This window comes from Natrix helvetica (assembly GCF_964273705.1).
Source record: "Natrix helvetica genome assembly, chromosome: 6".
Lineage (NCBI taxonomy): Eukaryota > Metazoa > Chordata > Lepidosauria > Squamata > Natricidae > Natrix > Natrix helvetica.
In genome coordinates, this window is record NC_138553.1 from 67,428,651 (window position 1) to 67,453,654 (window position 25,004).

General features: G+C 40.3%; 1 protein-coding gene across 1 annotated transcript; it reads left to right on the forward strand.

Annotated features, from left to right (window-relative positions):
* The first annotated feature begins 7 nt into the window (after positions 1–7).
* Positions 8–24,406, forward strand: LOC309394491 (uncharacterized protein). Its single transcript, XM_081957715.1, has 14 exons — positions 8–1,676; positions 1,771–1,928; positions 6,622–6,846; positions 13,200–13,273; positions 14,249–14,354; positions 14,905–15,196; positions 15,860–16,598; positions 17,265–17,345; positions 18,579–18,696; positions 19,426–19,734; positions 19,877–20,586; positions 20,843–20,924; positions 23,281–23,362; positions 23,897–24,406. The coding sequence occupies exons 3-6, from the start codon at positions 6,670–6,672 to the stop codon at positions 15,133–15,135; spliced, it is 588 nt and encodes a 195-aa protein (XP_081813841.1). The 5' UTR covers positions 8–1,676; positions 1,771–1,928; positions 6,622–6,669; the 3' UTR covers positions 15,136–15,196; positions 15,860–16,598; positions 17,265–17,345; positions 18,579–18,696; positions 19,426–19,734; positions 19,877–20,586; positions 20,843–20,924; positions 23,281–23,362; positions 23,897–24,406.
* Positions 24,407–25,004: the final 598 nt, after the last annotated feature.

The window sequence follows — 25,004 nt, forward strand, 5'->3', positions numbered from 1 at the left end:
TATCTCTCGAAACAATTCTGCAGTCCCTTCTCTTCCTCCTAGTTTATAGATTTCCTAGTGTATAGGTTATCTATGTGCTCATAATTTCTTGTACTTTAAAAAACATTTGAAAAATACAGCAATTTTTTTTCACTATGTTTACACTAAATCGGAAAATAACTCATAATGTGCATATTGAGCATCAGTTTTATAGAGTCACAGCTAGCAATATGGACCTATGAACAAGGGAAATTGACAGTCAAGTTCCTGTATCTTATAGTGGCCCAAAGCCTCTCAACCAGCTCTTCAGAGAGTAGATTACATTTGATTAAGTCAGATTCTCTTTTTCAGTATTTCCTGTTGTGACTGGCACAGATAATCCAAAGGTTTAATTTAGTAATATTTCCTAGTTATGTTGCTTGAAATTTTATATACTAATTAAAACAGGGTCTTTTTTAACATGCAAAACATACAATCTGTTTGTTTCCTGCCATGTCTGTATGCTGAATTTTATCTAAATTCACTGCTTTCTTTTTGCGTATTTGCTTTTCTGTGTGGGGTTCCTTCAATGAAAGAAATCTAGAATCCCAAACTCAACCTTCTGTAACTGTGAATATGCGCCTTTAAAAAACATGTATGAAAAATGGTTAATGATTATTGAAATAATCCATCTCTCTGGTGAAAATAAACCTTCATAAGATATGACTATTGACTTGGAAATATAGCATGCCATTCCCTTTACTTATCAATTCTGTTGATGCTGAGAAACTCAGGAATAAAAAAACAGTAACTATTTCTTTTTAAAATTAAATGTAAATACAAGTGTGTTGTAAATTAAATGTATTGTAAATTCTTCGCAATGCTTTGTCTACCTCCAACTTCAATAAATAACAGTAATAATGTTTTTCTTCTCTGTTCTGAGCAGTTTTTCGTGAGGCTAGCAATTTTTTAAAAGGCAAATATTAATTGCTATTAAAATCAGGTGGAAACAGCTGCAAGGATACAAAAGAAACCGCTCTTTTTTTTTGTTCAATTAATCACAACAACCATGTGATCCCTAGAAAAGAGGCAGCTTCTTCAAAGAGTTCCTGTATCTTTTTGCAATAAAATTCCAAATTGCAGCACAATTCTATCAGGTTACCATCAGTAGTTCAAACTGTAAGGCAATATCCAGTGTTCATTAAGGGAACATCATCTAAATGGAAGAATCAAGTTGGGATTTTCTGGATCTCTTGTACTGACATCTAGCGGTTGTCAGGATGTATGCAGCCTAAAATTCTATAATATTAGACAGTTATCTGTCTAGGCTGAATTTACCTCTTGGGGATACAGAATAAAGGAGTATGACCTATTATGTTTGTTATATCCAAGTTGGCTGTTTTTAAGTGTGAAGAGACTGGGCAGGCTTCATGTGCTTCCAGTAACTTAATATTCAGCCTGAAAGTATAGTGTCTGAAGAAAACTTGCTAGGTCTATATTAATGCAAGGAAGATTTTTTTTATCAAAATAATTTTCATTCCTAAGTGTCCTTTGAAGATTGAGAGAAGATGATAGATCAAAGACCTCACTTGTTTTGCTTGCCTTCCTTCAGGCAACCATCTATCCTTTTGTATCCAATCTAGTTAACCATTTGCTTAACTCTGGCAAATATTTCCAACGTGGCTTGTGGACTTTCTTCCAGTACATCTTCATAAAAGGTACAACTTATTTGTGGAAACATATTGAAGGATGATGTGCTAGGAGTAAGATAACTTGATAAAGGACACTTTCATGTAGATATGTTTTTTGCAGGGTAACCCTTCTGGGTGCATAAATGGCTAAATGCTGGTTTATAAGCCCATGAAGTAATGGTTCCATCTAGCCCCTACTATTAATACGTAGGCCTGGAAATCCTATTATTGTCACTGGATCCTTTCAAGGACAAAGCTGATGAGACTGAAATAAAAGAGGTTTGTATCCTTCATCTAATCTTGATGCAGAATAACTGATCCAATTGTTCTGGTGTGTTAGCCTTTTGGGGGTTTTGATACATGTCTTGAAAGTTTTATACAGGTAGTCCTTGACTTACGCCATTCCTTTAGTGACCATTTGAAATTACAATGCACTGAAAAAAGTGATATGACCATTTTTCACCTGATTTTTTTCCGCATCTTTTGATCACATGATCAAAATTTGGATGCTTATCAACAGGCTCATATTTGTGTTGGTTGCAGTGCCCCTGGGTCATGACCAGCAAAGTTAATGTGGAAGCCAGATTCACTTAACCATATTACTAACTTAACAACTGTGGCAAAAAAAAAAGTGATAAAAGGGGGCAAAATTCAACTGTCTTGCTTAATAATAGAAATTTTGTGTTCAATTGTGGCCATTAGTTGATACCTACAGCATATTTTTAAATACCGTATTTTTCGGAGTATAAGACTCACCTTTTTTCCTCAAAAAAGAGGCTGGAGCCCCGCCCCCTTCACCAAAATGGCTGTGCATACCCTTATGGAGGCTTTCAGAGAGCTCCTGGGGGCTGGGGAGGGCAGAAATGAGCAAAAAACGGACCGTTTCCTCCCCCCCATCCCCCAGCAACACTCTATAAGCCTCCATAAGGCTTTGCATGCATTTTTTTGGTCTCATTTTCGCGAAAAACTGGCCTTTTTTGCTCGTTTTTGCCATCCCAGGAGCACTCTGCATGCCCCCCCAAGGCTATTCATGCCTTTTGGGAGGGGGAAATAATGGTCCCCTTTTCATGAAAAACGGGCTGTTTTGGGGAGGTTTGCAGTGTGCAAAAACTTTTTTCCCCCCTTTTGGAAAGCTTTTTAACTGATTGATGAGAATTACATTGATCAAGTGCTGTGCCAGCAGAAACAAAGTCAGTGATTTCCTTCCCCAGCACATGGATAAATATACCTGGAAACATCTACCTACCTACCTACCTACTCTCTCTCTCCCTCCCTACCTACTGTATTTCTCTCTCTATTTCTCTCTATCCCTCTACCTACCTATCTACCTACACACACACACTCCCTACTGTATTTCTCTCTCTCTCTTTCTATCCCTTTATCTAACTACCTAACTACTCTCTCTCCCTACCTACGTACTGTATTTCTTTCTCTCTCTCCCTACCTACCTACTGTGTTTCTCTCTCTCTCTCTCTCTCTCTCTCTCTCTCTCTCCCTCCCTCCCTCCCTCCCTCCCTCTATTTACCTACCTTTTTTATTTACCTCTTCAAAACCTTGGTGCATCTTATGCTCCGGTGCATCTTATACTCCGAAAAATAGGTACATACCGGTATGACTATGAAATCCGCTACAATAATAATATTTTCTTCACCCTGAGTTTCCCTTCTGTGCAGTTTAAAAAACACAATACATTTCACACATCAAATACCTATATCCATAAATCATGATACAAGTATTCAGTTATACCTTGTGTATAAAAATAGATACTTGTAAGAACCGTAATACTCTATCGTGAATTATATGAAAGGGTTCAAAAGTGTTTTGGGTATTTTTCTAATTTGAAATCCTTGTCATGGTCACAAGGAGGGCCTTTTTAATACTAAAATCAATGTGTTTTGAACACATTGTGATCCCCAAACACGACAAACCCCCTGACATGAACTCAAAAGATTTCTTTATTGGGAATGCCAGCAGCCCCGGCAAAAAGCTTTCTCTCGCAGGCTAACAAGTCTGGCCGGCCTAGAAGATGAATAGTTGTCTGCCACACCTCTTCATCTCCACACACACACACACACACCGCCCCCCGCTTTTATACCAAGAGCTAGGGTGGAGCCTTGCTAGCAGCAGTGGCTCTTCCTTCCCCAGGATCGGCCCACAGCTTTCCACTGCTCTCCTCTTCTCTGCCTTCTGTGCAGCTGTGCATCAGGCACTGGACCCAGCTGTTCCTTTTCTTCATCAACCACCTCCAGACCTGGGGGTTGTTGACTCCATCTGAGGGCTGACGGATGGTCAGGCATGCCTCATTCAACATCCAAGAAAGAAAACCCCCAACTCCATTTAATTAGAGAAAAGGTACTTTTACGGGATATGAAATGAAAACAGCGAAAGTGACGCAAGATCTGAAGCAAGAAAGCGCGAACGTGTACATATCAAACATTTACCCAAATCCCTCCCCCCAGTTACCCCGAACCAATGTCCAATCTCCAACTCCCAAAGGTGTCATATGGGGCGCATCTTCAGGTGGCCTCATTCAGCAGGTATGCAGAGACAGTTGGCCTTGACCAAACTCAAACACGAGCCATTAGCATATGCAGAAGATGGTGAGAACAAAACTCCCTTTTCCATGATAGCTCCACCAGCACATATCCCCTCCCAAATACCATGAACCCCCACCCTCCCCGTTACTATGGCAGCCGATAGCAAGCATGCGAGATAGAGGCTGACAGTCTCGCTCTCTGCCAGCTCCATTCCCTCTTCCCTCAGAGCTCCCAGGTTGCCCTGATGCTGACCCCGACTCACGCGCCTCCTCTGATTCAGCTGCTGGAGGGGCCAGCAGCCAACAGGCCACAACAAAATGCCTTCCAAAGCTGTGCCCATTTAAAATGATTCAGGTCAATTGCAATTTGCAAGGAGGCAGCATCTTTGTGTTTTTAAATTAAAGTAGGCATCGAGAGTTCTTCCAGTCTTCCATTTACGCCTGCAAAACAGCCCATATTTTAAGAAATCCATTCATTAAAGTAAATGGAATTCAGATTCAAGTGTATGCAATAAGCTGAAAAAAGCCAGCTTTCATCATGGAGCAGCCGAGAATAATGTCCTTGCACAGATCCCAAACATTCACCCCCACTGTTGAAGCCTGCATGACCTCAATGGATCCTCAGTATTGCCTTGGAATTCTTGAATTACTCTATCTGCTTTAGAATAATAATAGGAGAGGCTTGCCATAAGACTTAGGAGTACAGGTAGACCTTGACTTGCAACAGTTCATTTAGTGACTAAAGTTTCAACGGTACTGAAAAAAAGTGACTTACAACTGTTGCAGCAGCACCATGGTCACACGATCAAAATTCAGAGACTTGGCAACTGGTTCGTATTTATGACAGTTGCAGTGTCCCAGGGTCATGTGATCACCTTTTGCGACTTGACAAAGTCAATGGGAAAGATTCACTTACCAACCATGTTACTAATTTAACAACTGCACTGGTTGACTTAACTGTAGCAAGTAAGATCGTAAAATTCACTTAACTGTCTCATTTGGCAACAAATTTTGAGGTCAGTTGTGGTTGTAAGTCGAGGACTCCCTGTTGTGTTTTGCTTATAACTGCATGCACCTTTAACAAAACATCTTCCAGTTGATTAGATTGGGAGATAGAAACACATCCATTTCTGTGGCTCATGGTAGTCAAGAGTGTGAAAACTGTTTTGATGTCTCTCCATTATGGATGAGGTCTGTTTAAAAATTATAGCTAGCCACCTAGGGGTTATGGAAAGACATCACAACCAGTTTTCAGGATTGTATGTATGAATTTATGTTTATCCTGTATTTAACAGCTCAAAATGACATTGAAGGGAATCCTTGGCCTATTATATCTCCACAGCAACAGCTTTTGATTAGATAAGCGTGTCTTTATTATGGTGTTTGAACAGTGCGAAATAAGATTTAGCAGAGGCATGCTTATTGTTAATGGAAAATTTTCCCAGCAACTTTTTATAGTAGGATGTGCTGAAAGAAAATGTGTGAAAGTAGAGTATGGCTCCTATTCAATTAATAAAAGCAGAAATATTACCACTGATGGGAGATAGATTGTTTTAGACCTATTTACTTAAAGAAGAAGAAAGATACACGCTTGAAAATTTATGAAAATTGATAGAAATAACTCTTGAAATAAACTACTTTTACTACATCTGAGAAAAAAATAGAATGCATTTTATTGTAATGATAGTAGGGAAACACTCTCATTTCTCAACTCACACAAGGTTTTTTTTTTTAGTACCTATTTAAAATTTATTATTTAATTCACAGTCTGGTACTGATAAAAACTTAACTGTTTAAGTCCTAACAACCTAAAAGCTATTAAGGTAGCTGCTGAGTATTATAGGCAGTTCTGAGTAAGGTGTTCTTTTTTGCAAAGTCAGAATATTCAAGTCTAATATAAGTTCAAAAGTTCCATGTATCTAGGCAACCCTTTGGGTATTGCTCCAAGGGCTCCTATAACTATTGCTACAACCATTGATTTCTTCCTCCACAATCGCTTAACTTCAATTTGCACATCATGATATTTTGTTATTTTTTTCTAGTTGTTTCTCTTCAAATCGTGCATTACCTGGTATTGCAATATCAATGAACCAGACTTTTCCCCCCCCACAGTAGTAATGTCAGCTGTGTTGTGGGCCAGATGTCTTGTCTGTTTGGATCCCACAAGATCTTGACCTGTTCGTTTTCAAGAACTTTATCAACTTGGTATCCCCAGTAATTTTTGTTGCATTCAAACCCAAACTTCTGGCAAAGTTTCCAATGTATAATTTTGGCAACTTGATCATGACATTGTAGATAATTATTATTTTTATTATTGAAATTTCTTTATCCTATCCTATTGAAACCAGCCTGCCTAGGATTTAAAAAACATGAAGCAATTTACATGTCATTTCCTTGAGCAAGTTTATATGCCCTAATTTAAATTTTGCATTACAGATGTGAAGAAAGGAACCCAAATCCAAACAATTTATTTCAATAGCTTTAATGTACAAACAAAAAACCAGCAACCTACCAGTGCTGTACTGTACATGGAACAGTGGCTTTCCATCTATATATCTTCACGGTGGAAAATCAGAGGTCAAGTCAAACATGTTGGATGAAAAGCGTGTGATCAGATGCATCTCCCAGAAAGACAGCCTCCTATTTTCTCTAAAGATCCAGGTATTTCAGAAATATATTGCTTTATATTAAAGATAAACAATTTAAGGCTCCAGACGGCATTCTTGTTGCTTGAGCTGATAAACCATCGAAGCTGTGCAATTCTTTCAGTGAAAGCTGCCTGATTTTAATATATAGCCTGCAAAGTTTTAGCTCTGGGAAGGACTACACCATCTACCATTTTTAGTAATAGGCAACAGTTTTAGTTCAGTAACATACAAATTCATGTTAAAGATAGTTAAGAACTGTAACCATTCTTAATTAGTGACTATTTGTTTGCAGGTGATACCTATTGCAAATTCTAGTAATACAGCTAAGGATACTAAGATAGATTTGAAATAATTTGTAGAAGTGCCAGTCATTTTTCATGAGTCACAATTCATGTTTTTCCATACCTTTCCTAAAATATTAAGCGAGATAACTAGTATTTTAAATAGATCCATAGAAAGGAAATCCTTCTAATATCTAGGAATTAATTTTATTTTTTAAAAAAATCAACAAATTAATAATAATTTTATTATGTGAAAAAAAGTGAAGGAAATGAAAAAGTGGGATTAAAAATAATTAAATATTCTGGGTTGAATTGCAAGATTTAATGTGATGGCTCTTTCAAAATCAAATACTGTTTTTTTTTTAATTTTGAACTTTTCCAGTAGAAGTACCAATAAAATATGGCAAAGAAAAGGGTTTAACTTGTTTCAAAACTAAACAGTTAAGAATTAATGGAAAGAGCACGTAAAAAGGTTCTATTTTTTAATTATGTTATCAGCAGCAGATTTGGGGCACATCATTCTCTTTACATTGGAAAAGGAGGGAAGGAAAACCTTGCAGTAATCAGCATACATTGTCTGCCTGTCCATCTGTTTACAATCTGTTTCTTACTGTTTTTATCTCCAGTGACTTCAAGGCAGTGGACAGATCACAAACAATAATAAAAACAAAAGCTGTAAAAAAACATAGAAATCAACAAAAAATAAAATAAATCCCAGTTCCCCAATTGCAAGCCGTTCCCTCACATCCATATTAGGCTTGAGAACTTCCCTGAGATCCAGCCTCACACTACCTCAACATTTCCATGCAAAAGCAAAATTAACTTCAAAGCTTGATCTTGCCAGATCAAGGGTATGTCACAGGCAAGGATAAGCTAGCTGAACGGTAAGATAACAACAGAATTTGGAATGGATAGTCCTCGATTTACAATGATTCATTTAGTGACCGTTCAAAGTTACAAAGGGCACTGAAAAAAGTGACTTAAGACAGCTTTTCAAACTTATGACGGTTGCAGCATGCCCATGTTCATATGATCAAAATTCAGACACTTAGCAACTAACTCATGGTTATGACAGTTGCATTGTCCTGGGCCAGTGATCACTTTTTACAACCTTACAAGCAAAGTCAATGGGGAAGCCAGTTTCACTTAACAACAGTGTTACTAACTTAAAAACTGCAGTGATTCACTTCACAATTTTGGCAAGAAAGGTCGTAAAATGGAGCTAAAGTCACTTAACAAATGTTTCTCTTAGCAACAGAAATTTTGGTCTGAATTGTGTTCATAAGTCAGTGACTACCTGTACCCCAAATCTGTGAATACTTTATATTAAACATGAAAAAATTATCGAAATCAGAGGTTCTCAAACTCTGGATCAGACTTTCTAGGGAAAAATGAACAAATTTAAGAAGGGTGCAAATTATGTCAGCCTTTCACATGAGAAAACTGATCTGATGTGAAAATTGGCTCTGTATCTTCCTGGATCTGGGGTGATCACATGAAATGATTCCTCTTTTTAAAGAATAACAGCACCATATATTTTTTTCTTTTGCAAGAATATATTCTGTAAAAGGGAGAATTTTTCCCCCGATCCACATTTAGGGTTCAGCGTGTTGAAGAATGTACCTGGTGTTGCAAATCAATTGGGCTGAAGAGGAATTGGTATAAAGTGATTGCTGATTTTAAGACATGGCTCTGTGTCTTGGGGGAGGGAACTGGTTGGGGAGGGATATTCTCTTTCTCTCCCTCTCTTCCACTTGAACTTTGTTGTGTACAGATGAAAAAGCAGAGGGGAACTCTTTGCTCCATGCAAACAGAAAGAATTGAGAGGGGGGGGAGCTGTGATGTGCACCAAAGGTCAAAAGAGAGTTACTGGCAGAGAGTTATCATAATGAGTCTTGGTCAAATACGTGGTTTAATAAAGCTTCCATATTAAGGGGAAGTCTATCAATCTGTTGAATAAAAGGGGAAAACCTGATCCTCTGGTAATGTCCTTACCAGAGGATTCAATTTTGCAGTCGCTCCCAAACACATCCCCACTGAAACCATTATATGCGGAGTAGAAACCAGCCTGACCAAAATCAACCACGATGACGCTAACAGAATCAGACTCGAAATCACCAACATCCTATGCACCAGCAAGCCCCCCAAAGGCAACTTACCCAAAGAAGAACAGACAGCACTACTTAACCTAAAAGAAGACACTAGCATAATAATCCTACCAGCAGACAAGGGGAACGCCACGGTGGTTATGAACACATCTGACTACCAAACCAAATTAACCAACCTACTCCAAGACTCCACTTACAAACCCCTAAGCACGGATCCCACCACCTACTTAGAAAAAACCACCAGATCCAAAATAAAGGCCTCCCCCATCAGCGAAGAGATCCAGCAAAGAATCATTCCCAGAGAAAAATCATCCAGATGCCCTAAGCTCTATACACAAAAGATACACAAAGAAGGAACCCCACTCAGACCCATAGTCAGCTCCATAGGCTCACCTCTACAAAACCTAGCCAAATTTCTCGCCAAACAACTACAGACCTATGCAGAATCCATCACCTCACACGTAAAAAACTCATTCCAGTTCATAGAGATCATAAAGAAACAAAACTTACAGCCCAGCGACCTACTCATGAGCTTCGATGTCATATCCCTCTTCACCCAAGTACCAATCAAAGAAGCCTTAACAGCTATCCAAAACAAATACAACCCCCCCAAACATATCCTAGATCTGACCAACCACTGCCTTTCCAACACATACTTCATCTATAACAGACAAAAATGCAAACAAATAGAAGGAGCACCCATGGGATCACCCCTCTCACCTGTCATTGCTAACCTCTACATGGAACACTTTGAAACCCAAGCTCTAGAAAAATCCGATCACAAACCCAAACTCTGGCTCAGATACGTAGACGACACCTTCATAATCTGGCCACACGGGAAAGATAAACTGGACAACTTCCTCACACACCTCAACAGCCTACACCCCAAAATACAGTTCACCATGGAAACAGAAGCCAATAATCAACTCCCCTTCCTGGATGTCTTAGTCTATAAGAAATCCAATGGATCCCTAGGACACACCATCTACCAAAAGAAAATACACACACACCGTTATTTACATGCACTCTCACACCACCACCCAGCACAGATCAACTCTGTAGCCAAGACACTCATCTCCAGAACAAAACGCTTAGCTGACGTACAACACCTCAAAACCGAACTACACACTCTCACCAACGTACTAATATCCAACGGATTCCAAAGAAACAATATCACTAACCTAATCCAAAAAGAAAACCCCACTAAAATCCAAGACAGTAAACAAAAAAACGGCAAAGCCCTCCTCCCATACATAAAAGGCACCACAGACAGAATCAGCAAGATTCTCCACAAACACAACATCAAGACAGCATTCTACACAAACCGAAAAATATCCACCATCCTGAGAAACCCCAAAGACAAAATAGAGTTAGAAAATCAAGGAGTATATGAAATCCCATGCACCCCCTGCCCCACCACATACATCGGACAAACCAACAGAAGAATAAAGGCACGCATTGAAGAACACAAAAACTCAGTCAGAAAGGAGGAACCAACTTCTTCCCTGGTCCAACACCTCAAAGCCACAGGACATGATATAGACTTTAAAAAGACCAGAACTATTGCCAAAATTGAACACTTCAACAACAGAATAATCAGAGAAGCTATTGAGATAGAAAAACGGCCACACAGTATGAATAAACGAGATGATACCTCCCGCCTACCAGCCATTTGGAAACCCGCCCTCACTAACAAACGAGTTCCTAACACAAAAAATGATACCAGACCCACACTCACAAAAACCACACAGGATGTCACTATCACACATCCACGCAAAAGCAAGCCCAAACCCACACCGAGGATGACCTCAAACCAGAAGCCGACCACAAACCAGAATCCAGACCACAGCTGCATTATTAGCCTCTTTAAACCCCTCCAATCCATACATGAAGCAAACTGATGCCCACCACGGAGATGTGGCACCACCACAAACGCGAAGCCAAACAACAGTAACACAACTCACCAGCTCAAATCCCTCTGCAACTCAGACTAACACAATCACAACCAAGCCCCCACCCATACAGAACACGCCCCCATCCAATCAGAGCACAGCCAAACTCCCATCCAATCAGAGCACAGCCAAGCCCCCTACCAATCAGAATACACCTCCTCCCAATCAGAATGCAGCCAAGCTCCCACCCAATCAGTTCAAATCCCCACTGGCAGTTAAAAAGAGGAACCGTCCGAGACCTCACATTGCTCCTGGAAGCACCAAGCCGGAAGCACCAACCTGAAGATGATGAATGAGACTTCATCGAAACGTCGTGAAGATACTTCCAATTCTATGTGAGGAAAAACCCGAACAACCAACAGACAGACAGGCTCCATACAAAGAGCTTTGGCTTCTGTACAAAAAGATGAAAAAGAGGCAGCTTGGGAGATTTGTTTCTAGGTTTCTAGAGATCTTTGGCTGCCAAAAATGTATGTAGAAAAGGTGGAGCAGGTCCCCTTTGGTAGATCCCAAAGGCGGCCTTCAGCTCTGTGGGAATTTTATTGGTGGTAGGATTTCAAAGGTCACCAACTGCCAGTGGTCACTAAGGAGAGCGAAGTGAAGGAGAGCAAAGATGTTTTCCAAGACGGAAATAGGTCTTCAGAAGGGCTGCTCTCTATGTTTTTTCTTGTTTGGGAAGTGGAAAATTTGTCTATGTGTTGGGAAGGAGGCAGACGGTAAAAGACATCCATGATTTGATCTTCAAAGCTGTCCGGAGGGAGCAACACACCTAGACACTGTACAGCAAGGGAGAAAAAAAGTTTTCCTATTGGTCACCAAAAACACTGGTAAAAAGAGCCTTTACCTGGCATGGGGAAACTGAGAGGGGTAAGGTAGGGAAGGGATGCCCTCAGGACTGGGCTCCTTCATAGAGATTTACACAGAAGGAGCTTCTCTCTTTGTTTCCCTGAAACAAAACACAAAGCAGGTAGAGTCTGGAACAGAGGTCTATTCCTTTTCTTAGGTTCTTGAGATTCCGAGAACGTTGTCGGCAAAAGTCTCCCAATGCTGTTTGGGGACAAAGAATAGGAACACCAGGCCAGCAAGTCCTTCAAACTCTACATTGAAGGACATAAGCAATCTTTCTGGCCAAAGAAAGACAAAAATTATTATAGAAATGGAACTCCACAAAGTGGAGCAGCATGGTGAGTGCACACTTTGGGCTGGATGGGGACATTGAGAGGGAAAGGGCTCCTTTAGGAGTAGACTCTTCTATCCAGATATCTTCTGCCTCTTCCTATATTCAAGGATGCACATAGGGACTGGGCAGAGCCAAATTGTTCCTGATCCTCTAAGCACCCCTCCTCATGAAACTTATCAAAAGAGACCTGAAGATGAGCCAAAACGTGTGGCAAGAATTCTCTGAGAGGAGGAGCAAGACAGAACAAATAGTAGGTATCCCTTGGAAGTAAAGGTTTCTTTGGCTGGGCTTTACCTCTGGGTTTCAATCCCAGTCTTTTTTGCCCACTCTCAGTTATACAAAAGATTCCTTAGGATCTTTTAGAATGAAGAGAGTCTCAGAAAGGTTTCAAGCTTTCCTTTTAAAAGGAAAAGCACTGGGGAGAAAGTGCTCCATAGCCGACCTGACTGACAGCCTGACTCTTCAATCACACAGGAGCCTCACATAATCCAGGTCCTCACTGCATTGTTTCCCCTTAAAAATAGTGGGTAAATGAGGGTCCCAGTGCCCAGAAATAAGAACCCATATACTCTTCTTATGATGGTAAGTAAGTAAGGGGGGGCAGTTAATGGGTGGCAGTCAAGAAGGATGGGGAGATATCAGAGGGAAAGGGAGAGGAAGAAAGCTATGAATTCTCAGGAAGTTTAGCAAAAGTTCAAAAGGATCCTTAACCTCTGGGCAATTTTCCTTTGGACTGAAAGGCGAGGTGCTGCAGCAGCACAGGTCAAAACGGACTGAGACGAAGAAGTAGTTCTGGAGCAACTTGGTTGACCTTGAAATCTCTATTCTCTCTTGTTTCTTGGCAGGCTTTGTTGCAGGCCCACAATTTAACCAGCTTCATGGCTGGATTAGCTGCCTTGCTGGCAATATATGATATCAGGTCAGCCTTTTGTTTTTGTAATGTGTAAGGAAAGTCTGATTAGGGTACTCAGTGATTAAGAAGGGGAAGGTCATTCAGAGAGTCACTCATGCCCTGGTCACCTTGCAGCTCAATACAACACAATTCACATAGGATTGGCCTTGAATATATCAGAAGCTTCATTTAGAGCATGCCCATTTTGAATTCTTTCAATTGGGGTTGCCAAAACAAAGGAAATATTTTCCTTATGAAGTGGAGAGAAGAAGGGAGGGTGGGGACTTCCGGTTCCAGCGGCTGACAGCGATGGGCAAGCTTTGCTCGCCCCACGCTTTCCCGGTGGGCTCCCCACTCCTTGGGGGGCACAGGACGCCCCGCAGAGGCTCCTGCCGGAGGAGCGGCACTGCGGGGGATCCCCGGAATCGGCGGCGGCCGGTGGGGCACCCATAGAGGCACAGGCCTTTATGAACAAAAACAAAACACTCTTAGAAAAACCAGATGATCCTACACCAGACATACAGGACACGGGAGGGGCCGGAGCTCTGCCAGCGGGGGGAGATGGGGCGACATTGAGAAAACTCAGATCACAAAAATGAACAAGAAAACTTGCTTGACATAAGTTGACCGAATTTATTAATTGAATTTACATGCTGACTATATGTAACTATTTAGTAATGAATTTTTTTGCAAATGTATACCTTGAGTATGGAGGGAGGGGACACCTACCGCACATTGCAACCGTCAAAATTTGTATCTACCCACTACCTTTTTCCTTGTAATTTTTTTTTAAAAACCAATAAAACATTGTTTTTTTAAAAAAAAGAAAGGGGAGGGTGGCTTGGTCTCCCCATCTCTCCTAGCAGTTGACCCAGCTTATCCTATTCTTATGGAAAAAATGAAACTGAGGGTTGATCACTGATTTCGTTGTATTTATTTTGTACAATGACAATAAAGACTATACTAATATGGGCACTGATATCTCTTCTTTTGATCCCACAGCAAGGTCACACCAGCCATGGACCCACCAGTGGAATCCATGCTGTTAGACCTCTCTATCTTCTATTGGATGGCTACCTTCGAGATACAAGATGAAGATGTTTCTGAGGTACCTCCTTCACCAACATTTCTGGGATTGCCTTTCTGCTGTTGGCATGGATGGGAAAATGTTCTCCAAAAGTAATAGCACCATCTCTTATGTTTCTTTTCAAGTGGAGAAGTTGGTGGAAGAGGCCTTTGGCCTGACGCTCAGAGGCCTCCTTCGGCAGTCTTCCTCCTCAATGCAGTTCATTTTTATTTGTAGGTAAGGGCCCAGAAATCCCATGATGAGCTTGAAGAAACATTTGACCAGTGCAAATATTCACAGAATCAAATTTAAAACTCCTATAAACTGTCCCTGGGTGAACAATAACTGGAGGATTATTCCTTAAGACATGCATCAAGTACCATGAGAACTTGGCTTGTCACAAAAGTTGCTCTTCTTCAGGCAGGGATCTCTTCGGAATAAAATTTAGGAATATTGGAGCCCTGTTAGAGGGACTGGATGGTCCCAGAGGCTGAGAGATGGATGTATTATAAATTGCACACATTGTGGCTTGGCAGTGAGATTCTTGGGTCTCAGAAATGAGCAAAAGTATCCTTTCTTGTCAATTCCACAGCACTTGGACCCATATGGGAAACTCTTCTTGCCAGCACTGAACCAGCTCTTCTACTGTGAGAGGCATCATCCCAGAAAACAGAATCAACAAGAATTGCAGCCTTTGAGTCCCCCACAGCTCTTGGAACCCCACCCTCGAACAACTATTCTCTTGGAACCAAAGTGTGTGTGTGTGGGAGGTCTTTTCCCTCTCATTCCACTTGAGGAAATTCTGGGAAGGATGTCTTGCTAGTAATATTTGTGTGATGGGCCAAGGGAAGAAGAATTACTCTCCAAGACACCTTGGCAACAGTGTGAGTACTTTTTTCTCTATCTTCCAGCTTGATGAAGTCCAGCAGGTTTTCCCAGATGTTCCCAGGGAAATCTGGCAGGTTGGAACGACCTACAAAAAAATCAACTTTTTTGCACTAAGAGGAGGGGGTGAGGGCATCAGCACATAAAGTGACAGAAAATCAGTCCAATGCCTGATTTACCCTCCAATGGTAATCCTCAATTTACGACAGAGTCACGAGAGACTCGAAAAGAGCTACTTCTGACCCGTCCTTTTAGTTATGACAGTCATACCAACCCTAAACTCATGTGATCACATTTCGAGTACTTGGCAATAAGCTCACATTTATGATCATTTGCAGCATCCAATGTTTGCATGATCACGGTTTGAGATGTTTTTTGTTGTTTTAGAGCAAAATTTAAAAAATGGCAAAAAACAGCCACTAGATAATCTACATTGGGACTTAACCGCTATGTGATTCGTTTAACAACTGTTGTAAAAATGATTGTAAAATTGAATCCGGTCATGCGGTGACTTGATTTAAAACTGCAATGACTTACCACCCCCAAATTTTGAGCTCAGTTACTGTCATAAGTTGAGGAAAACTACCATAGGTAGAAATCCTGTATATGTTTCCCACCTATGTAGCAAACAGATTAAATTTTAATATCTCTTTGTCTTTCAGATTTTCTCCTTTTGTTTGGAGCCATAAAGTCCCCTGCCATTTATCAACTTCCCTCCTTAGTTTTTATCACCTTTCATTTCCATGCAGATGACCTAGCAGTAGAGGAGCTGTAACCTCCCACCCTCCTCTGTCGATCCAGCTATACAGTTACTATATAGTAGTAACTAAGTATAGTATAGTATAGTATAGTATAGTATAGTATACAGTTACCTTTCAAAGATGGATGAAATTTTTTCCCACTGTCTCAAAGAAAGGCCCTTCATTTGTTTCATGTACAACCTACAGCAATTATTTGTAATAGTTGAATTTTCTCCGTTGTACTTTCTGACCTTACAGCAAATCCTGTCCTTAAACAGCACCATCTAACAAAAGTTTGGACTGCAGAAAAAGATACCGTATCTTTACCTAAGCAAAAGGAACAGAGGATGCTGTCTCTAGATATATATATTTATATATAAAAAATAAAAAGGCTCCATAGAAAGAGCTTTGGCTTCTATACCAAAAGATGAGAAAGAGACAGCTTGAGAGATTTGTTTCTAGATTCCTAGAGATATTTGGTTGCCAAAAATGTATGTAGAAAAGGTGGAGCAGGTCCCCTTTGGTAGATCCCAAAGGCGGCCTTCAGCTCTGTGGGAATTTTATTGGCGGTAGGACTTCATCCATCCAGAGTCAAAGGTCACCAACTGCCAGTGGTCACTGAGGAGAGCAGAGTGAGGAGAACGGAGATGTTTTCCAAGACGTAGGGTAGGTCTTCAGAAGGACTGCTCTCTATGTTTTTTCTTGTTTGGGAGGTGGAAGGTTTGTCTATGTGTTGGGAAGGAGGCAGGCGGTAGAAGACATCCATGATCTGATCTTCAAAGCTGTCCAGAGGGAGCAACACACCTAGACACTGTACAGCAAGGGAGAAAAAAAAGGTTTACTATTGGTCACCCAAAAATACTGTGGTGAGAAGAGCCTTTACCTGGCATGGGGAAACTGAGAGGGGTAAGGTAGGGAAGGGATGCCCTCAGGACTGGGCTCCTTCATAGAGATTTACACAGAAGGAGCTTCTCTCTTTGTTTCCCTGAAACAAAACACAAAGCAGGTAGAGTCTGGAACAGAGGTCTATTCCTTTTCTTAGGTTCTTGAGATTCCGAGAACGTTGTCGGCAAAAGTCTCCCAATGCTGTTTGGGGACAAAGAATAGGAACACCAGGCCAGCAAGTCCTTCAAACTCTACATTGAAGGACATAAGCAATCTTTCTGGCCAAAGAAAGACAAAAATTATTATAGAAATGGAGCTCCACAAAGTGGAGCAGCATGGTGATGCAAATTGGATAAGTCTTGAGGAGAGATGTGGTTGGAGAGGGATATTATCTTTCTTTCTTTCTCTCTCCCTCTCCCGTGTACCTGGACTTTGCATGCAGAAGAAATAGAAGGATATCTTCATCCAAGCAAAAAGAATGAAGAAGGCTGAGCAGTGATGTGGACCATAGGGACACTGCCATGTAAGTAGCTAGAAGAGAGCAGTAATAAATAGTCTTGTTCAAGTGGGTGCCTTAACTGAGCTTCCATACTAAGGGGCAATCTATACTTGGAGAGCTAGGGATCAAAAAGTCCTTCCTTTTGCCTTCCTTGAGCTGGATCCCTCACCCTTGGAACATGTCTAAAATAGGGTCATGTGATTTGGGCTTCCAGCATCATGAAGCTACACCATATTTTTTGAGTAGAATGTGAATATGAATACATTTTTTTTCTGGCTTGGATTGCTGTATGAAAAATGAGGTCTGTAGTTAAAAACCTGGGGAGTATTTTAAGGACAGAGAGCTCTGTCCTTAAACTCAGCACTTTCTAACAATTCTCTGGCATACAAAAAAAAAGGTTTCTGCATGTAAACCAAAATAACAGGGAGCTGATCCTAGACATGGAGGTTGAAAGAAAACCGCACCCTGTTATCTCCATAGGAATTCTATTGGCTTTATGATTTCATTCATCCAGGCTCAACTGTCACTAATTATCAGTTGTCAATTAGTACCAAGAAAGATGTCTTCCAAGATGTAAGTTGGTCTTCAGAAGGGCTGCTGTAGTGCTTTTCTTAATGTTTTCTTCTTATTTGGGGGGTGGGGTTGTTTGTATATGGGGAAGGAGACAGACTGTAGAAGAAACCTATGATCTGATGTTCAAAGTTGTTCAGAGGGAGCAACACACCTGGTCACTATGTACAGCAAAGGAGAAAAAATATTCCTACTGATCTGTAAAAAGCATTGTGGCGAGAAAACCGTTTGCCTGGGAATGGTACTGAGAAGGGTAAGGTCGGGAAGGAATTCCCTCAGGACTGGGCTCCTTCACAAAGATTTATTTAGAAGGAACTTCTCTCTCTCTGCCCAAATGCTCGCTTCAGCTCAGAGATTGAGCAGAGGCCGGTTTTATCTTTTAATCTTTTGTGGTCCTAAAAGACTGAGATGATCACTTTTCCAATTGATTGGGATCACATAGCATCCTTAACCTCTGAATTAGGAAAGCTTTTTATATTTGATAAACTCATATAGTTTTGGAACACACCATGATTAAATCGACAGTTCATCCCCAAAGTTTTTTTTTTCTTTCCATCACAGGGATGTTGTTATAGGATCTTGTGTTCAGTTGAGTCAAAATAAGCCTAGCTTTAGTTCATTTTAATTCCTTAGATTCCTTTTCCTGTGTTCTGGGACATTATTCAAGGATTTCTTTTTTCTGAGGAGAAAAAACAAGGAAGGCCAGGGCAATAAGTCCTCCAACATGTAAATTGGATGACACAAGCTGGCCTCCTGACAAAAGAATGAGATTTGTGATTGATATGGAACAAAGTGGAGCAGTGTGGTGAATACACACTTTGGGTTGGGTGGGAACTTTGAGAGGGAAAGAAAAAGAGTTTCTTCAACCACTTCTGCCTCTTCTTCTTCTTTAAATCTTTCTGTATTATTTTAATTAAAGGGAAGTTAAAATACAAAAAACACAAAACAATCAAGACATTAAAAAGTGTATTGAAAGAAAAAAACCCATCACATATAAATGTTACCCCCTACTTGAATACTGATTAATATATTACTACAATAATAGTGCCCACCCCTTGTGAAACAGCCAAATGAGATTCCAGGTACAACAGCCAGTATTGTCTTGCTGTGATGGTAATTAAATGGGAGGGAGGGGGTAATGCGTGGCAAATTGGCAATCAAAGGAGGATAGGAAGATACTGGAGAAAGGGGAAAAGCTACCCCCGGATTCTCAAAAGGTTTATCAGAAGCTCATCTAGTCTATCAGAGAAACAGAATGCAGCTTTCAAAAACTGGCCCACGAGAACGGTCCTTAACCTGGCGGTAATTTTTCTTTGCACTGAAAGACCAGATGTAGCAGAATAGCAGGTCAAAGGGAGCTTGGGACAAAGAAGAAGAGCTGGAGAAGCCTGGTTGAACTTGAATTCTCTGCTTCTTTCCAGTCTTGCTTTCTGCCAGGCTCTCCTGGATGACAATAATTTAAACAGTTTCGTTGCTGAAATAGCTACCTTGCTCACAATATATGACATCAGGTTGCCTTTTGTTTCTTTTGTAGTGGGTAAAGAAAATCTGTTTGCAGTGCTCAGCGACTAAGAAGGGAGAAGCCTTTCAGAAAGTCACTCACACCCTGGTCACCTTGCAGCTTGATTGGTATAACACACTTCACATCGGACTGCCCTTGAATAGCACCCAGAAGCTTCATTTGGACCATAGCCCTTTGCGACTTTTTCAGCTGGGGTCACCAAATCAAAGGAAAGGTTTTTCACATGAGGTGGAGAGAAGAGATGGTAGTTTGACCTCCCAATTTCTTCTGGCAGTTGGCCCATCTTATACTAACTCAGACCATTTCATTTTTATTTTGAAGGTAAAATGATAGAAGGAGATGCAATCATTTGCATGTCAAAACGCCTGTTAACTGTCCCACTGTCAAACTATTCTGGATATTGTGAGGACACACATCAAGTACCGCAAGAATATGGCTTGTCACAAAAGTTGTTTTTCTTCAGGCAGGGATCTCTTCATAAAGATGTGTATTCAACTGTAATGTTTCAAGGCCAGAATTGCAGAGGAAAGGGGACCAGGATCTTTATAGGGATCTAGAGTTCTTTTCTGGACGCAACTATTACGCATCCCATGGGCTACAAAAATAACAAACAAGTCCTCACCTGAAATACCACTCGAAGCCAAGATCACCAAACAGATGCTGAAAATACTTTGGTCATGTCATGAAAGCAGACTCACTCAAAAAGTCAATCAGGATGGAGTGATCAGCCGAAAAAGGAGAGGGGGCCATCCTAACACCCCTGGCTAGACAGTATAAAAGATGACACTGAGATGACCATCGCAGATCTGAAGGAGGCGGTGCAAGACAGAGAGGCATGGAGATTGGTGACCCATAGAGTGGTCGAAGGTCAGACACAACGGAATGGCTGATGATGACGGAATTCTTTGCTGAAATATGCATCCCAAAGCTTTCTCCTTCTAAGAGGCTGGATTTTAAGAATACTGGAGCAATATTAGAGGGACAGGATGGCTCCAATGGTGGAGAGAAGACTTTATTATCAATTGCATGCCTATGTTTTGGCAATGACATTCCTGATTCTAGAAAATGAGGAAATGTCCTTTTTCAGTTCACTTCGAGCCACACGAATGGAGATTGTTCTCTGACGTATTGAACCAGCTCCTCTACTGTGGGAACCATCATCCTAGGATCAATGTAGGTAGCAAAGCTAAAGTACCATGAACTGTAGACTTTGAGTCCCTCTTTGCTCTTGGGACCTCACCCTCATATAATCTCTCTCTTGGAATCAAAGGGCAGTTCTTTTTCCTCTCATTCCACTTGACAGTGGACTAAGAAGTCCCTGGAATGGCTATCTTGCTGGTAATATTTGTATTGATGGTCCAAGGGATGGAGAATTACTCTCCAAGGCACCTTGGCAACAGTGTGAATCACTTCTTTCTCTATCTTCCAGCTTGATGAAGTCCAGCAGGCATTTCCAGAAGTTCCCAGGAAAATCTGGCATGTTGCAAAGACGTATGCTTACATTAATGAAGGTAACTTTATTTAGAACATTAAGTGGAGGGTGTGAGAGTATTGGCACACAAAGTTACAGAAAACCAACATTACAATTTGAATTCCCAATGGGCTGCAGGTAATCATCAACTTACAAGCAGTCATTTAACAACTGTTCAAAGTCATGATAGATTTTTAAAAAGTTATTTATGCCCTGTCTTCAAAGTTACATCAGCCCCGTCTCCTATGATCATATTTGGCAACCACCTAAAATTTATGACCAGTTGCAGCATACCATAGTAATGTCATCATGTTTTGGGTTGTTTTTTTGTTGCAAAAAATGGCAAAAACACTACTTCATACCTCTTCTGGAAGCTCAACCATGTGCTGTTATATAACATAGAGAACTCTCTGGGTGGATAAGTAGCAAATGGGTCTTTTTTAAGGGGTTTGAAGAATAGCAAATTGACTTATTACATTTAATTGGGGAACAATCTTATCTGTTTTTGGAAGGGGGGAGATAGATTGGCTTTGGAGATTGGATTTACTGTATTCAATCGATTGATAAGAGATTAAATGAAGAAACAAAGGTGGATATTTGATCTGTGACAAATTAGGGTTAATATTTAGTTTAGACATTAATGGCTGTGTGTTGTGTTATTTTGAGGGGACAGCACATTTACACTGTTATACAAGCTGTATGCTCACTACTTTGCATTGTTGCCAAGTGTCATTTTTTCAGTTGTCACATGAAAAGATATACTTAAATATTTACAAAATGAGAGGGGGTGTACTCACTACTGTGACATACAATGTAGATGACAGGCTAACAATTTGTATTTAGTAGTTTGGTAATTTAAAATTCTTTTGGCCTGTTTGCAAGGGGTAGCATATGAACACTGTTGTATTATATTAATCAGCATTCAACTTGGAAGGATATTATGTGTATATATACTGTATGTTAATCTTTTTTTCTTTTTTTAAGGTACTTTTTTGTTTAATGCCTTGTTTGTTGTATTTTTTATTCTTTTGTTTTTGCTCATATTTTGAAGGTTTCTATTTTAACCATTTTTGAATAAACTAACTATTATAGGAGGGGGATTTCTCAGAATGGAGAGTCTCAGAAACATTTTAGAAGAATGTTAAGAAGAAAAAGCAATTGTGACCAGGGAGAAGACACCACAAAGTCTACCTGACTTATCAGTGTCCAGGAACAAGAACCTGTATAGTCTTGTGATGTTAAATATGTGGGAGGGGGATTTAAATAGTTGGCAAAAAAAAGGATAGGAAGAAACTGGAGAGAGGGAAAAACCTACCCCTGGATTCCCAGAAGGTTTAGCAGAAGCTAATCTACCCTGTCAGAGAAACAGAATGCAGCTTTCAAAAACTGCCCAGGAGAAAGGTCTTTAACCTAGGGGTAATTTTCCTTTGCATTGAAAGATCAGGGACTGGGACAAAGAGGAAGAGCTTGAGAAGCCTGGTTGAATTTGAATTCTCTGCTTCTCTCCACCTTGTTTCCTTCCAGGCTCTCCTGAAAGACAATAATTTTAGCAGCTTCGCTGTGGGATTAGCTGTTTTGCTCACAATATAAGATATCACGTCAGCCTTTTGTTTCTTTGGTAATGGGTACAGAAAATCTGTTTGCAGTACTAAGCAAGCAAAAACCTTTCAGAGAGCCACACCCTGGTCACCTTGCAGCTTGATTATTACAAAAGAGCTCACACCTTGAATACCACCTGGGCACTTCTTTGGAACTTGGGCATGTCAGACTTTTTCTAGAATACTTTATTGTCATTGTACGTGTATACACAGTATACCCATACAACGAAATTCACATAACACCCATTTTTCAGCTGAGATCAACAAATCAAAAGAAAAGGGTTTGCATGAGGTAGAGAGAAGAGAGGAAAGTTTAACCTCCCTGTTTCTCCTGGCAATTGGCTCATCTTATACTAACTCAGAGCACTTCATTTTTATTTTGAAGGTAAAAGTATTGAAGGAGATTGAAGAATAATTGACCCGTGCAAACATTTACAGTATCACATGTCAAAACTCTTGTTAAATCTCCCACTGTGAACAATTACTGGATATTGTGAGGACACACATCAAGTACCATAAGAACATGGATTGTCAAAAGTTTTTCTTCAGGCAGGGATCTCTTCATAAAGACACATATTCAATTGTAATGTTCCAAGGCCAGAATTGCAGAGGAGGGAAGGGGGGAGTGCTTGTAGGGACCTGGAGTTCTTTGCTAGAGGCGATTTGGAACAAAACGTCAGGGAGGAGTTCTTTTTCCTCTCATTTACTTGGTTTTGGTGTTGATGGGCCAAAGGAAGGAGAATTACTCTTCAAGATACCTTGGCAACAGTGTAATGCATTTCTTTCTGTGTCTTCCAGCTCAGCAAAGTCTAGCCAGTATGTGCAGCATTTACTAGTGAAATCTGGCATGCTGCAAAGATGTATGCTTTCATTAATGAAGGTAACTTTATTTAGAACATTAAAGGGAGGGAATGAGAGTATGGGCACATGAAGTGACCGAAAACCCCATGCTTTGTAACCTCGTTTGAGTCCAGCAATCCTCAACTTAAAACAGGTCGCTTAACAACTGTTCAAAATCATGACAGACTTGAAAAAAGCTATTAGGGACCTCTCCTCAAAATTATGACAGTTGTACCATCCCACTTGCCAAGCAGCTGAAATTTATGACCAGTTGAGGCCTACTATGGCAACCTGTGATACTTTTTGTTATTTTCCAGCAAAAAACAAATTCCCAAAAAACCCTTTCGGATAACCTGGATCTGGACTTGTGACCATGTAATTCAATTCGTGATGATACACTTAACATTGTAAAAAATGGTTTTAAAGTTTAGTCTGGCCACATGGTGACTTAATTTAAAACTGCACTGGCTTATGACCAAAATTTTATTGTTGTTGTAAGTTGGGGACTTCCTGTATATGTGGTTCCATTTGTCAAATTCCTTTCTACCTTTTTCTCATCTTTTTTGTCATGTAGGTGACCTATCAGCAGAGAATCTGTGACCTCCTTCCCGTCCCTATTTCAGCAGCTAAGATGGAGAATCAAAATTCAATCTAGACAGCACCTGGGAATGGACACGTGTTGCATTTAGGCTATTTGCTTTCTTCTCTGAAATACTGTTTCTTTAGATAGATATGCACAATCCTTTGTGCTACATTTTCAATATCCTTGAAAATATTAGTCAAGTTTTCTCTGCTTTTTCAATATTGTATTGATATGTATTATATGGAAGTGTTTACTGGAATTTAGATAACCATTTTATTATCCTCATTACTTAAGTGTTATTTTATTTATAAACAATGTAGAAATATCTTACAAGAAGCAATATGTAATAAATAAACTGAAAATCGCATTAAAAAAACTGTATGCTTTACTATATTTGACTACCATGGTGGCCTTACAACATCACTTGCCATTCAGTTTTTAAGTGAAGCCTTATGGCTTTTAAGCAAAACATTACATGACTGATTTACAATCACAATGATTTTCTGTGATTTACTTCCACATTTTCCCTTACTCTGCTTATCAGAAATTGATTCGAAGTAGTTTTTCTGGCAGTGTCCCATTGGTCCATACCACGGCTCAGGCCTCTCCATCCCTTTTGCTTGCATGAAGACACCCTACTTTTTTTTTCTGCGCCCCAAAGTTGAAGTACAAGAGAGAAAGAGAATATCCCTCCCAAACCATGTCCCTCTCCATGACATGGAGCATGCCTTCCAACATGCTGAACCTTAAATCCAAATTCAGGGGGGGGGGAGTTCCCACTTTTATAGAAGGAGCCAATTCTCACATCAGCTGAATATTTTTTATGCGCAAGGCTTACTCCATTTGCATCTCCTCTTAAATTTGTTCATTTTTCTTTAGAACCTCTGCTTTAGAGTGTTTTTTCATGTTCCATACAGTACCTCCCAGGTTTGGGATGTTTCTGTTTTTGAGGGTCTCTTGCATTTCAGCTAGCTTTTCTTTGCCTGAGAGATACCCTTGAACTCTTGAGGTAATATCAGGGTGGATCTCAGTGAAGTTCTTAAGTCTAATATGGATGGGAGGGGACATCTGGGATTTGGGGGACTTGGGAGGTCCTTTG